The sequence below is a fragment of the Chelon labrosus genome (genome assembly GCF_963514085.1).
Source record: "Chelon labrosus genome assembly, chromosome: 3".
Classification (NCBI taxonomy): domain Eukaryota; kingdom Metazoa; phylum Chordata; class Actinopteri; order Mugiliformes; family Mugilidae; genus Chelon; species Chelon labrosus.
Window position 1 is genome coordinate 8,968,408 of NC_140339.1, and position 11,444 is coordinate 8,979,851.

At 43.1% G+C, this 11,444-nt stretch overlaps 2 protein-coding genes across 2 annotated transcripts; both read left to right on the forward strand.

Annotated features, from left to right (window-relative positions):
* Positions 1 to 96: 96 nt before the first annotated feature.
* afg2b (AFG2 AAA ATPase homolog B) lies at positions 97 to 4,327 on the forward strand. Its single transcript, XM_084541734.1, has 11 exons — positions 97 to 204; positions 437 to 1,055; positions 1,141 to 1,326; positions 1,594 to 1,878; positions 1,996 to 2,181; positions 2,516 to 2,674; positions 2,788 to 2,997; positions 3,069 to 3,296; positions 3,605 to 3,739; positions 3,897 to 4,022; positions 4,117 to 4,327. The coding sequence occupies exons 2-11, from the start codon at positions 462 to 464 to the stop codon at positions 4,252 to 4,254; spliced, it is 2,247 nt and encodes a 748-aa protein (XP_084397860.1). The 5' UTR covers positions 97 to 204; positions 437 to 461; the 3' UTR covers positions 4,255 to 4,327.
* A 192-nt stretch (positions 4,328 to 4,519) lies between these two features.
* Positions 4,520 to 6,194, forward strand: cUnh15orf48 (chromosome Un C15orf48 homolog). The gene is made up of 5 exons (XM_084574835.1): positions 4,520 to 4,636; positions 4,748 to 4,806; positions 4,926 to 5,014; positions 5,122 to 5,182; positions 5,641 to 6,194. Exons 2-5 carry the CDS (start codon positions 4,768 to 4,770, stop codon positions 5,707 to 5,709), a joined length of 258 nt encoding a protein of 85 aa, XP_084430961.1. The 5' UTR covers positions 4,520 to 4,636; positions 4,748 to 4,767; the 3' UTR covers positions 5,710 to 6,194.
* The last annotated feature ends 5,250 nt before the right edge of the window (positions 6,195 to 11,444 follow it).

The window sequence follows — 11,444 nt, forward strand, 5'->3', positions numbered from 1 at the left end:
TATTTCTTCCTTGAAGTTAAATATGAAATATGGCGGATGTCGTAAAGCGGAAGTTCGTCTGTGCTCGCGCAGGGAAATGTTTTGATTGGCCAACCGGTTTTGAGGCCACATGGATTTTTGTAAACATTACGGACTCAGTTGCTGTCAGCGCCGTTAATAAAGATGCAGTTTCAGCTGTAACTCGCCGGTGTCATCCGTTATTTGGTGGGTAACTGTCCCTCTTTTTCTGTTTAAAAGTATTTAATGTTTAGTGCAATATTACGGAGTTCTTGAAGCAAATAGCTAGCTAGTAGCATGTAGCCTAGCTAAAGTTTACAGCGCAAAGGTGATGGAGTTAAAGGTTCACTCATTATGTCTGTTTTTTTCTGTCAAACCAAAAATCTCTGATAATGTAAAACTGTGGTTATCTGCCTCCATGTCTGTATTTTACTGTCAGTGTGTCTGGTGGCTGCTGGTGAACGATGAAGTCTTTGAGGCTGCTGTCAGTGGATCCATCGGACCGGGGCTCTCAGCGATGCAGACTGGGTCCGGGCATGATGTCTTCTCTGGGTCTGCGTCTGGGCTCCCCTCTCCTGGTGTCTGTCCCAGGGGGCAGCTGCCTGTGCACCGCCTGGCCCCGGCCTGACCTGGCAGAGGGCTTCCTGCAGATGGACCTAAAGTGTTTCTCTCCTAGTCTGATCTCTCAGCCCCCCACACACCTGGAGCTGGACCCCGGTCAGCTCACACCTGTACCCTGCCTCAAACTGAAATGTGTCAAGATCAGCGTGGTTGTCGAGAGTGTTGATTTTAAGAAGCATACACCTTCTCGCCTTGTTCATGAGCTTGTGAAAGACATGCTGAAAGGTGTGTATGTCCATACGGGGTATGTGATAAACCTGGAGGATTTTGATACAGACATCAGATACGTTGTTATTGAGAGCATCAATTCAGATTCCACCACCGCTGGATTTATCTCCTCAAAAACTGGTGTGGAGATGGCTGACATCCAAACAGTCCGGCATTACAGGAATCAGCTGCAGGACCAGCACTCAGTGCCGCTGGGAGGCCTGGAGGAGGTCAGCATAAAGTCACTGTAATTTATTTATTTGTCTGCGGAAAATTACTATGTGACTCATAAATTTGTTTCATATTTTATTTTAGGTGAGTGCATCGCTAAGAGAGATGCTTCAGCTGCCGCTCCTCTATCCAAGCACACTGGGCTCACTTGGAGTGTCCTGTCCCAGAGGTGTGCTCCTGGTGGGGCCTCCAGGGGTGGGCAAGACCCAGCTGGTCCGCAAAGTGGTGGGAGAGGTGGGAGCCACCCTGGTGGTGGTCAGAGGGCCAGAGGTAAAACAAAAAATAACGAAGAATGCTGAACATTTTTGCATCTTATTTGTCTAATGGAACCACAGATCAGGGAGAATATCTGCATGTATAGCAGAAGATTTAACTTCTGTTTTATGTGATTCGTTTATTTCTGTTGTCGCCCGATTTATAGCAGTTGCTTACAATAAATTACTTGAACCTGAAAGCAGATTTGTTGCATTTTGATATTTATTTTTTTTCCATTAATATATCCGTTTTTATGAACAGTAATTGTGAATAATAATTCAGGTGGTGGGATCGCGGCCAGGGGAGAGCGAGGAGAAGCTGCGGGCTGTGTTTGATCGGGCTCGATCTGCGGCAGAAGAGGGTCCCTGTGTGCTGTTCTTAGACGAGCTGGACTCTCTGTGTCCGAGGAGAACCGGCTCGTCCGCGCCGGAGAACCGCCTGGTCGCACAGCTTCTCACGTTAATGGATGGGATGAACCAGTCGGATCGCTTCCTCATCGCTGGAGCCACCAACCGGCCGGACAGTTTAGACCCAGCACTGCGCAGGCCTGGGAGATTTGACAGAGAGGTACACAGCCCCATTTCATCCTGCATCTTTAGTCTTGGATGAACTTTGTAAGTAGCCAGAAGAATTAATTAATTTGTACATGTAAATAAACCTTTGAGTTATTTGTCTTTCCTCCAGGTTATTATTGGACCTCCAACCTTACAGCAGAGAATGGCTATCTTGTCTGTGCTGTGTGAGAGGATGCCTGTGTGCCCCAGTGTGAGTATGGCAGAGCTTGCTCAAAAAACTACAGGCTATGTGGGAGCAGACCTCAGTGCCCTGTGCAGGGAGGCTGCCATGCACGCTATACGGGAGAACTCAAAGGTAAATCCAGGAAGATATCACACAGAAACAAAACACACTGACATTTGAATAGTTTCAGGAAAACATCGGCTTAAATATACATGTAGTGTCATGTACTGAATAGATCCAGGTTCAACAGCACTTCACACAGTGTACCTTGAGAGAACTTTTTGCTTTACTTGATTTTAAAAAACAGTAAAATTAGGTTCTGCCCAAGATGCAGTGTTATTTGTTTTAAATATATGTAGCAAGGTCTCCATAGAAAGCCATACAGGTACTCCCTGTGTAAAATCTAAAGCCATCCACATAGATTCATTCACTCTTTCTTGTGTTTCATTGACATTGTTGTCTGCAGGGTTCAGGAGAGCAGACGTTGGGTATGAAGCACTTCCAGGAGGCCCTGAAATCGGTGGGACCCTCCTGCCTGAGGAGCAGCCTGGGCAGGACAGATCTCTCTCCAGTGTCTTGGGAGCAGATAGGAGGCCTAGAGGAGGTCAAGCTCAAACTAATACAGGTAGTTAAACGATTGCTGGACAACCTTTTGTGTCCTACAAATCAATAACAGTGTCTGTCATTGGAATTGATTGACGTCCTCTCTGTCTGTCCTCTCTTGTGTCTCCACATCAGAGTATTGAATGGCCAATGAGATACCCCGAGGCATTTGTTCGTCTGGGTCTGTGTCGACCACGTGGCGTGCTTCTCTACGGACCTCCGGGATGTGCAAAGACGACGCTCGTTAAAGCTGCAGCCGCCTCCTCCCACTGTACCTTCCTCTCTGTCAGTGGTGCTGACCTCTACTCTCCTTATGTCGGAGACTCAGAGAAGGCTTTAGGGCAGGTACTTAGTTTTCTGTAATATGCAAACATTGAAGTTTGTGTCCTCCTCACACTTGCATCTGTCTGTGTTAGCTGTTTCGTCAGGCCAGGGCCTGCGCTCCCTGCATCCTGTTCCTCGACGAGATTGACACCGTGATTGGCTCTCGGACAAGCAGTCAGACACCGAACAGTGTACAGACACGTCTGCTGTCTGTGCTCCTGAATGAGATGGATGGGGTTGGTCTGAAGACGCTGGAGAGGAGAGGGACGGAGAAGATCCTGCAGACAGAAGGGGTCGAGGAGACTGCCACACAGGAGCAGGTCAGATGTTATAGAAACACTAGATCCGATCACAATGAGGTGACCTAGTCAAGGGTTTGTGCTTAAATAATAATAATAATAATAATAATAATACATTTTATTTAGAAAAAGCGCCTTTCAAGGTACCCAAGGACACTGTACAAATTAGGATAAGAAAGGACATAACATAAGTTGGACATGGATACAAGGATACACAGTACATATAATGGCAAGACGCAGAGGAATATAAAACATAAAAACATAAAACACCCTCAGACAGATAAAACAGGGAAAATAAAACAAAAAAAATCCACTTTTGTCTTTGACAGCTGGACTTCCAGGAGGTGTGCAACAAAGATGTGATGGTGGTAGCCGCCACAAACAGACCTGACTGTTTAGATAGCGCCCTCCTCAGACCTGGCAGGCTGGACCACATCATTTATGTCCCACCACCCGACCAACAGGTACATTATTTATTTAATGGGTTTAAAATATACAAAGTTATAGTATTGAATAATCTAATAAAGTATTTTAAGTGATCTTAAAAGACCACAACCACCATGCCTATTGTATCAGTGCATCTTTAATTCGCTAAATTCATTGTGTGTTCATTTTTTCTAGGCACGACTTGCCATCCTGAAGGTGTGTACGAAGTCGATGCCTGTGGCTGCAGATGTTGCTCTGGAGGAGCTGGCAGCAAAGACAGAACTATACTCTGGAGCTGACCTGGAAAATCTCTGCAAAGAGGTAAAAGAACACGTCCTGGCCATAAAATACAAAATAGTTGTAGTTGTTGTAGAGAAACACATTGGAGTACCTGAAATATGCGTTTGTTTCCCAGGCTGCTCTTTTGGCTCTTCTTGACGAGAACATGGAGGCTTTGACCATCAAACATACATATTTCCTGCGGTCCCTCAGCAAAATGAGCCCTTCTCTCACAGCCCAGCAGATCCACACGTATCAAAAACCTTCCAGTTGATAAACACCATATAATTATGTATTTTGTAGGTATAAATTGTATTATTAATACTCTTATAAATTTGGAAATAAAATTATTCAAAGTTCACCCGTACTTCCTGTCATTTTTCATCACAAACAAGCACTAAAAGGGACACTTTTATGGGGTGCATTTGAAACCATTTACCAGTCAGTGTTGGAAGACGGCCACAGGAGGGCGCCGCACACCTAGAAAATGTATAGATCATCACCAAATGGATCTGTTGTCGAGCAGTGGCTGCATTACATTGCAGGAAGCTCTCTGTCTACGTGCCTCTCACCTCGTACTACAACCCATCCAGCCTACATCAGTCTAGTTTCCGTGACACCGCACTTCAGAGACTTCAAGGACTTCTCAGCAGCAGGTGAGCGCCGTCACACACAGCTGCCGATACAGCTCATCCTCTTTTTAATTCTGCAAACGGATGCTCAGCTCCAGAATATTCCTCACTGAGTGGAAATTCACTTCTCTTTAGGTATTTGGACTTTTTGAAAAATGCGTGGATTTTTCCAGATATTGAGAAAGAAGAAGGAGGTATGTTGTCTACATTTATTTACTTTGTAGAGATGGAGATTATGGCAAATGTAGGGAAATAAATACATTTTAATATTATATTTAAAAAAAATAAAAAAAGATTAACGTATGTGTTCCAGCTGATCCCTCTCGTAGGGTTCATCTCTTTTGCAGCAACAGGAGCTACTTCTGCATGCATCTACTTTCTGCTTACTAAACCTGATGTAATGTGAGTGTTATGATGTTATAATTTTTCTTTTTTTTATGACAGAGTCGGACTCTGTAGATCGAAAAATGATTAATAATAATAATAAAATTTTAATTTACTGTTTGTAGTTTGAATAAGACCCGTAACCCTGAACCATGGGAAAGAGTGGACCCATCAAAACCCCAAAAGGTAAGTTTTAACATCCTATAAAGTTTCCTTTACAATTTTTACCTTTCATTCACACACACTAATAGCAGAAAGGCAAGGATGGGATTCAGTGCCTTGCCCAAGGACACTCGGGCACGTGTAGGGGAGGAGAGATGAATGGATTGCCATCCATGCGTTTACTGAACAACCTGCTCTACCATCTGTGCCACAGCCCATCAGGCTTCTGATTCTTATTGGCTCTTAAACACAAACAGAGTCTTCCAGCCTGCTGCTGATGTCTGCTGAGTCACTGAGGAAAAGACGTTATCACTCGTGCCAGCCGGCTACAGTGACATCAGAGAAATCATGTTTATGTTGCTGACACCTAATCTTACAGGCGCTGTGAAGCCGATCATGCCTCCTATCGCTTTTAAGTCTGTGTAACACTTTCAAATGGGTCAAATGATGCCTCACTTTTTATTTCTGGCATTTCGCTGCAGCTCATCACCATCAACCAGCAGTGGAAACCTGTGGAGGAGCTGGAGATAGTGAAGCGTCTCACCAAGTAAAAAGAACAACGGCGGGCATCTTCTAGAAAGATCCACAGTCTGACTACCTGCCGGCCCCCCCCCCCCCCCATCAGTCTAACAGAATCGTTTCTGCACAAACTAGGACGCTTTGACACTCAGTGTGCGGAAATGCTTCTGCTCAACTGGTGGGGTTTCACCCTGCTCTGTAGTGGCCCATCTCAAGGACATTCACTCACCTCAATACAATAGAAAATGTATGGTAACTATACATAACTATGATATTACTGCCATGAAGTGAAATAAAGTGAATAAGCATTACTCTGGGTTTCTCTGATTACAGCTGGAGAGGTACATTTTTATTGAATTAGTTGCGGTGGTCCATTTGTCACGGAGGCTGGTAGTCATAGCAACCCAGGCGTTCTTACTGTAGATGTGAATGTTCAGTGTCTGAATATGAAAGACACGAAATGTAAACTCACTAAGTAATGTACTGTACAGTATCAATAAAGTGTGGTTATATGTTATTTTTTGTCGTTGGTGTGTCTTTATTCTTAGGTTTTAAGAAACATCTTATTTCTGGATTTTAGTCTGCTGTGTAACATCATCTGGTGCTGCTGCTTTCAGATAAGATAAAATGGTAACAAAAGAATAATGCCAAAGATATTCTGTAATTTCTTTTTGTTAACAACTCCCATGAAAATAATAAAGTATGTGATACAGTGTAATGAATCTGTGTCACGGATCCTCCCCAGCGTTTTACACAGCACACACACACTGACTTGGAAACTAGGAAAATGGGTTACAAGTAATATTAAATTTGGGTTTGTCACAATGAGTCAGCAAAACCTATCTATCTATCATTATTATTTGAACATTGCCTCACAACAAGAAGGTTCTGGGTTCAAATCCATCGGCCAACTAGGGCCTTTCCGTGTGGAGTTTGCATGTTCTCCCTATGTCTGTGTGGGTTCTCTGCGTGGGTTCTCTCCGGGTGCTCCAGCTTCCTCCCACCGTCCAAAGACATGCCGGTTAGGTTAATTGGTGATTCTAAATTGGCCGTAGGTGTGCGTGTGAGTGTGAATGGTTGTCTGTCTCTGTGTTAGCCCTGCGATGGACTGGCGACCTGTCCAGGATGTACCCCTGCCTCTCACCCGATGACAGCTGGGATAGGCTCCAGCAGACCCCCGTGACCCTTAACAGGACAAAACGGGTATAGAAGATGAATGAATGAATGAATGAATGAGTGTGAATGGTTGTCTGTCTCTCTGTGTTAGCCCTGCAATAGTCTGGCGACCTGTCCAGGGTGTACCCCGCCTCTCGCCCAATGACAGCTGAGATAAGTTCCTGAATTCAGGTTCGTCGTCTTGTCCAAGGATATTTTAGTACATGGGGTCGGGGGCAGGAATCAAACTACCAATCTTTCTGTTAGGGGAAAACCCACCCTACCACCTACTGTATGTCTTCATGTTAGATTTGTTTGGAAAATGCTAGTGTAAGAGTGGCAAGGTGTGGGCAGCAACCGGGCAACTTAAAGGACCACTGTGTGGGATTTAGAGACATCTGGTGGTAAAGTTTGAGACTGCAGCCAAATAAATAACCCTCCCTCAGCATTATGAAGAAAACACTTGTGAACTCGGAACTCAGGTTATGAATACCACAAGAAGGTACTGTTCATATGGCCTTTATTTGTGAACATGGTGAACACGACACCATTTGAAGGCAGCACCGACGCCTGACAGCAAGAAGGTTCTGGGTTTCATCCCGCTAGCAGGCTGAGGCCTTTTAGTCCTAAGGCATGTTCATTAGGTGAATTGGTGATTCTAAATTGGCTGTAGGTGCGCATGTGAGTGGTTGTTTGTTTCTGCGTTATTCCTGTGACAGACTGGCAACCTGTCCAGGGTGTACACTGCTTCTCACGGCTCCAGCCAACCCCAAGAAGGAGTGTCAAACTCATTCAAGTTCAGGCGCCACATGCAGCCCAGTTTGATCTCAAATGGGCCGGACTAGTAACATAAAAGCAATAACCTCTAAATAAAGACAACTCCTGATTATTATGACAATCTTAACATTTAATGAACTATCCTTTAATTCTGGGTCTTAGTGTTGTGTTATACCCAAATTTGATTGAAAAAATTGCAGTTATTGTCTTCTATGTAATTTTCGCACTTTACAAATTCATCCCCCAGGGCCGATTGGGCCATCTTTTGTTTGACACCCCTGCTCTAGAGGATAAGTGGTTTTAGATGATGAATGAATGAAAAAAAGAGACAGGCTTTTGTCCCCCATTTCCAGGTGTCATGATAAGCTAAGCTAACCTTGTGCTAAACTTAGACTTAGTCTCAGACTTAGATAGACTTTATTGACCTACAAGGGAAATTGCTTGTTCACAGTTGCTCAGTTGCACATAACAACACTACTGAAAAACAAAAATTAAAATAGAAATAAAAATTACAAGCTTTGCATATGTACAAATCTACAAGAAACAGAAATAGAAGTAAATATAGCTTTAGAGCAGGTGAACGTGGGACAAATTTAGAAAATTGGGAACATATTAAAGGGGAACTACTGTTTTTTACAACCTGGACCTTATTTCTTGTATAAAATACGGTCTTTTACTCACCCATATAACTTTTGTGTAATTCGTATTCCTTCGGGAGATATTTAAATGTACATATATCCATGTGGTGGCAGTGACTGGGGCACCGAAACGCACCCTCTAAATAACGCATTATCTGCCTGGGGTCTGTAGGTCAATCTACAGACCCTGGACTCAACGGGGAATAGCATTAGCGTACGATAACAAAATACTGGTGAAATGAACGAGTTTCGCGGCAGATAATGCGTTATTTAGAGGCTGCTTTTCGGTGCCCCAGTCACTCCCACTATATGGATATACGCAGATCTAATTATCTCCTGAAGGAATACGAATTACACAAAAGTTGTATGGGTGAGTAAACGACCATATTTTATGACAGAAATAAGGTCCAGGTTGTAAAAAAACAGTAGTTCCCCTTTAAGAAAATAAGAAATGCTTTCTTGATTTTCACCTTCTACTGGAATTTGATGAAAATAAAAAGGATTAATGTCAGTCTATTCTTTCAAGTTGTATTTATGCATACCTATTGCATCATCCTGGACTACCTTACTACAAACTGTCTGACTTGCCAAGAGAACGTGTGACCAATCATGGTAACAACGCCTCTCCATTGAAAACTAAAATGCTAGTAAGCCAACATAACGCCAGTCAAACAGGCACAACTGGAATTAATCCAGTATAAATGTTACTAAATCCAACTGTACTTTACTACTATTTATTTTGATTTTGATTTTATTTGGATCCCCATTAGCTGATGCAGAAAACATCAGCTACTCTTCCTCTACTATCACAAGTACGATCACAATGGAAAAGCTGTAATGCTTTTAAGGAGTGGGTTAGATCTTGGTAATTATTTGGCAGAACGGCTTTTACAGAGCTTTTGATCTTATCACACGATTCTGCCAAGTTATCATGTCATTCATCTACTGGATGTGTTTGCACGTTTGCTTATCTGAACAAATTACATCCATGAAAGACTGAAAGGGCAGAAAAGTCCTGAAATTCCTGAGCAGCATCCAAACGGCCTTTTAAGAAGAACCTGTTTTGCCAAATGTTGTTTACAGGATCAAAATCGAAACCATACGAAACCACTTTTTTTGTTGTTGTTGTTGTTCATACTTTAATCTCCTTGTTTAAAGTAAAAGACATGCTCAGTGTTGGTTTGAATGTCATATGCAGACCAGGAAAAGGTGAAGTGTTTTCAGCATGTGCAGCTGTAAAGTAATTATTGTCACAAAAACAATGAGTATAAACACTTATCTACTTAGTTTATGATTGTGTGGGCATTCAAGGCCTCCATTGTGTTTCGTAACGAGAGACAATCCTGTTAACGACCATCTCATCTCAAAAGAGAGCAAAAACATATCTCCCACAAATTCTGCCGATGGCACTGTCTGGCACACACTGTCGGCTGGGCTGCTGGCGGCGGTGGCGGTGGCAAGAGACCGAATAGATTTCTCATGACTTATTAAACACAGAGCAAAGGGCGTGAAGGGAAAGAGGGAAGGCGAGGCATGTGTTTTGTTTCCTGATCTGTTTGAGTTGCTGTTTTATCAGGAAGCCCTTTTTGTTTTTGGTTTCACTTACATGTTGTGTTATTCTGTACGTGACAGCAAGAGTGTTTTACATTTTAAAACATTTCCTTCCTCTTTGACGCCTGTCAAGATATACATTTTCTCTCTAACTAACACATGCTGCCAAAATACCTCCTCCATCACATTTCGGAAAATGTAAACACGGTGGACAAGCACCAACTTGCATTATGCCTGGTGGGTGCAAGCATTCGCGTAGTCGACAGGGTTTGTCGACAGGAGGTAACAACAGTCATAACTTAATTTCACTCATCAACCTGTGTGTAGCTGGAAGGTTATTTAAGGAAACAATGAGATAGTAGGAAGGATACAATATGTGTGTGTGTGCACTGTGGGAATTTGTCTACGTGACTATGACACAGACACAACAACACCACAGAGCATGTGACCAGCAAATAATGTACGTATCCCACACAGTGCATTAAAAATGAAACCTGGAAGTCCCCTGTGTGTGATGAGTGACAACTTTAATGCTTGAAAAGTTCTCATTTGACTTGTAAATGATAAAGTAGTTTTTTAGAGATACGCTCTTTGATATTGTCTAAACGGTTTCAGACACCAGCGGCTCAGAGGCCCTCGTGCAACACATTATGATTCTTGAGGTAAATTCAGGCCAGGTGAATGCTGTAAAACGTTGTCTCCTCTGTAAGACAAACAAAGCTGACAGCCCTCGGTTCAGGGGTTTCATGATAATGCAGCTGTTGCCTGGAAACCGAGGCACTCCCACTTTATACATGCTGTCAATGATAAACCCATGAATTGTCTACATTTGAATCATTAACTTGCTATTGTGCGACAAGTCAACGCTTCAAATGGAAGGTGACCAAATTTAGTAAGCACCATTAACATAATTATGAGTGTATCTGCCTATTTAACACGAGGTAATTACCTAGAGACGCACACTGAAGGAGCAGTATCAGTGATATAATTTGTCTTGACTTCTTTTTCATTTTTAAGCTGCAAATAAAATAAATTTAAAGCAGTTTTCACCATTAAAACAGGTAATGTGACAGAAACATGCTTCATTCATTCTGTTTTTTATGGAAGTGCACCACCTAGTGTTGAAAAGTGACAGTAGACGCATACATTGATCGGGCAGGAGAAGTAAACAACATTGAGCATCTTGTGACAATACAATGTTCATTCATTCATTCATTCATTCATTCATCTTCTGTACCCGCTTATTCCTGTTAAGGGTCGCGGGGGTCTGCTGGAGCCTATCCCAGCTGTCATCGGGCGAGAGGCAGGGGTCAATACAATGTTCTCCTAGGAAACTTTTGAACCTGGCATTCATTCGTGTGGATGTTACTTAGACATGTAGCACCCACCTAGACCAGACCAGGCACCCCCACCCCATAGCAATGACACTCCTTGATGGCAGCAGCCTGACACAGCAGGATGCAGCCTGACACAGACACAAAAACGGTTTAGGAACAACTCAAAAAAAAAAAAACATGAAGAACAACACAAGGTGTTGACCTGGCCTCCAAATTCACTAGATCCCAAACTGATCAAGTATCTGTGGGATGATCCACAGAGGCCCCTCCCCTCAAAGGCCCCCACTAACTACATTCTGTTACCAGACA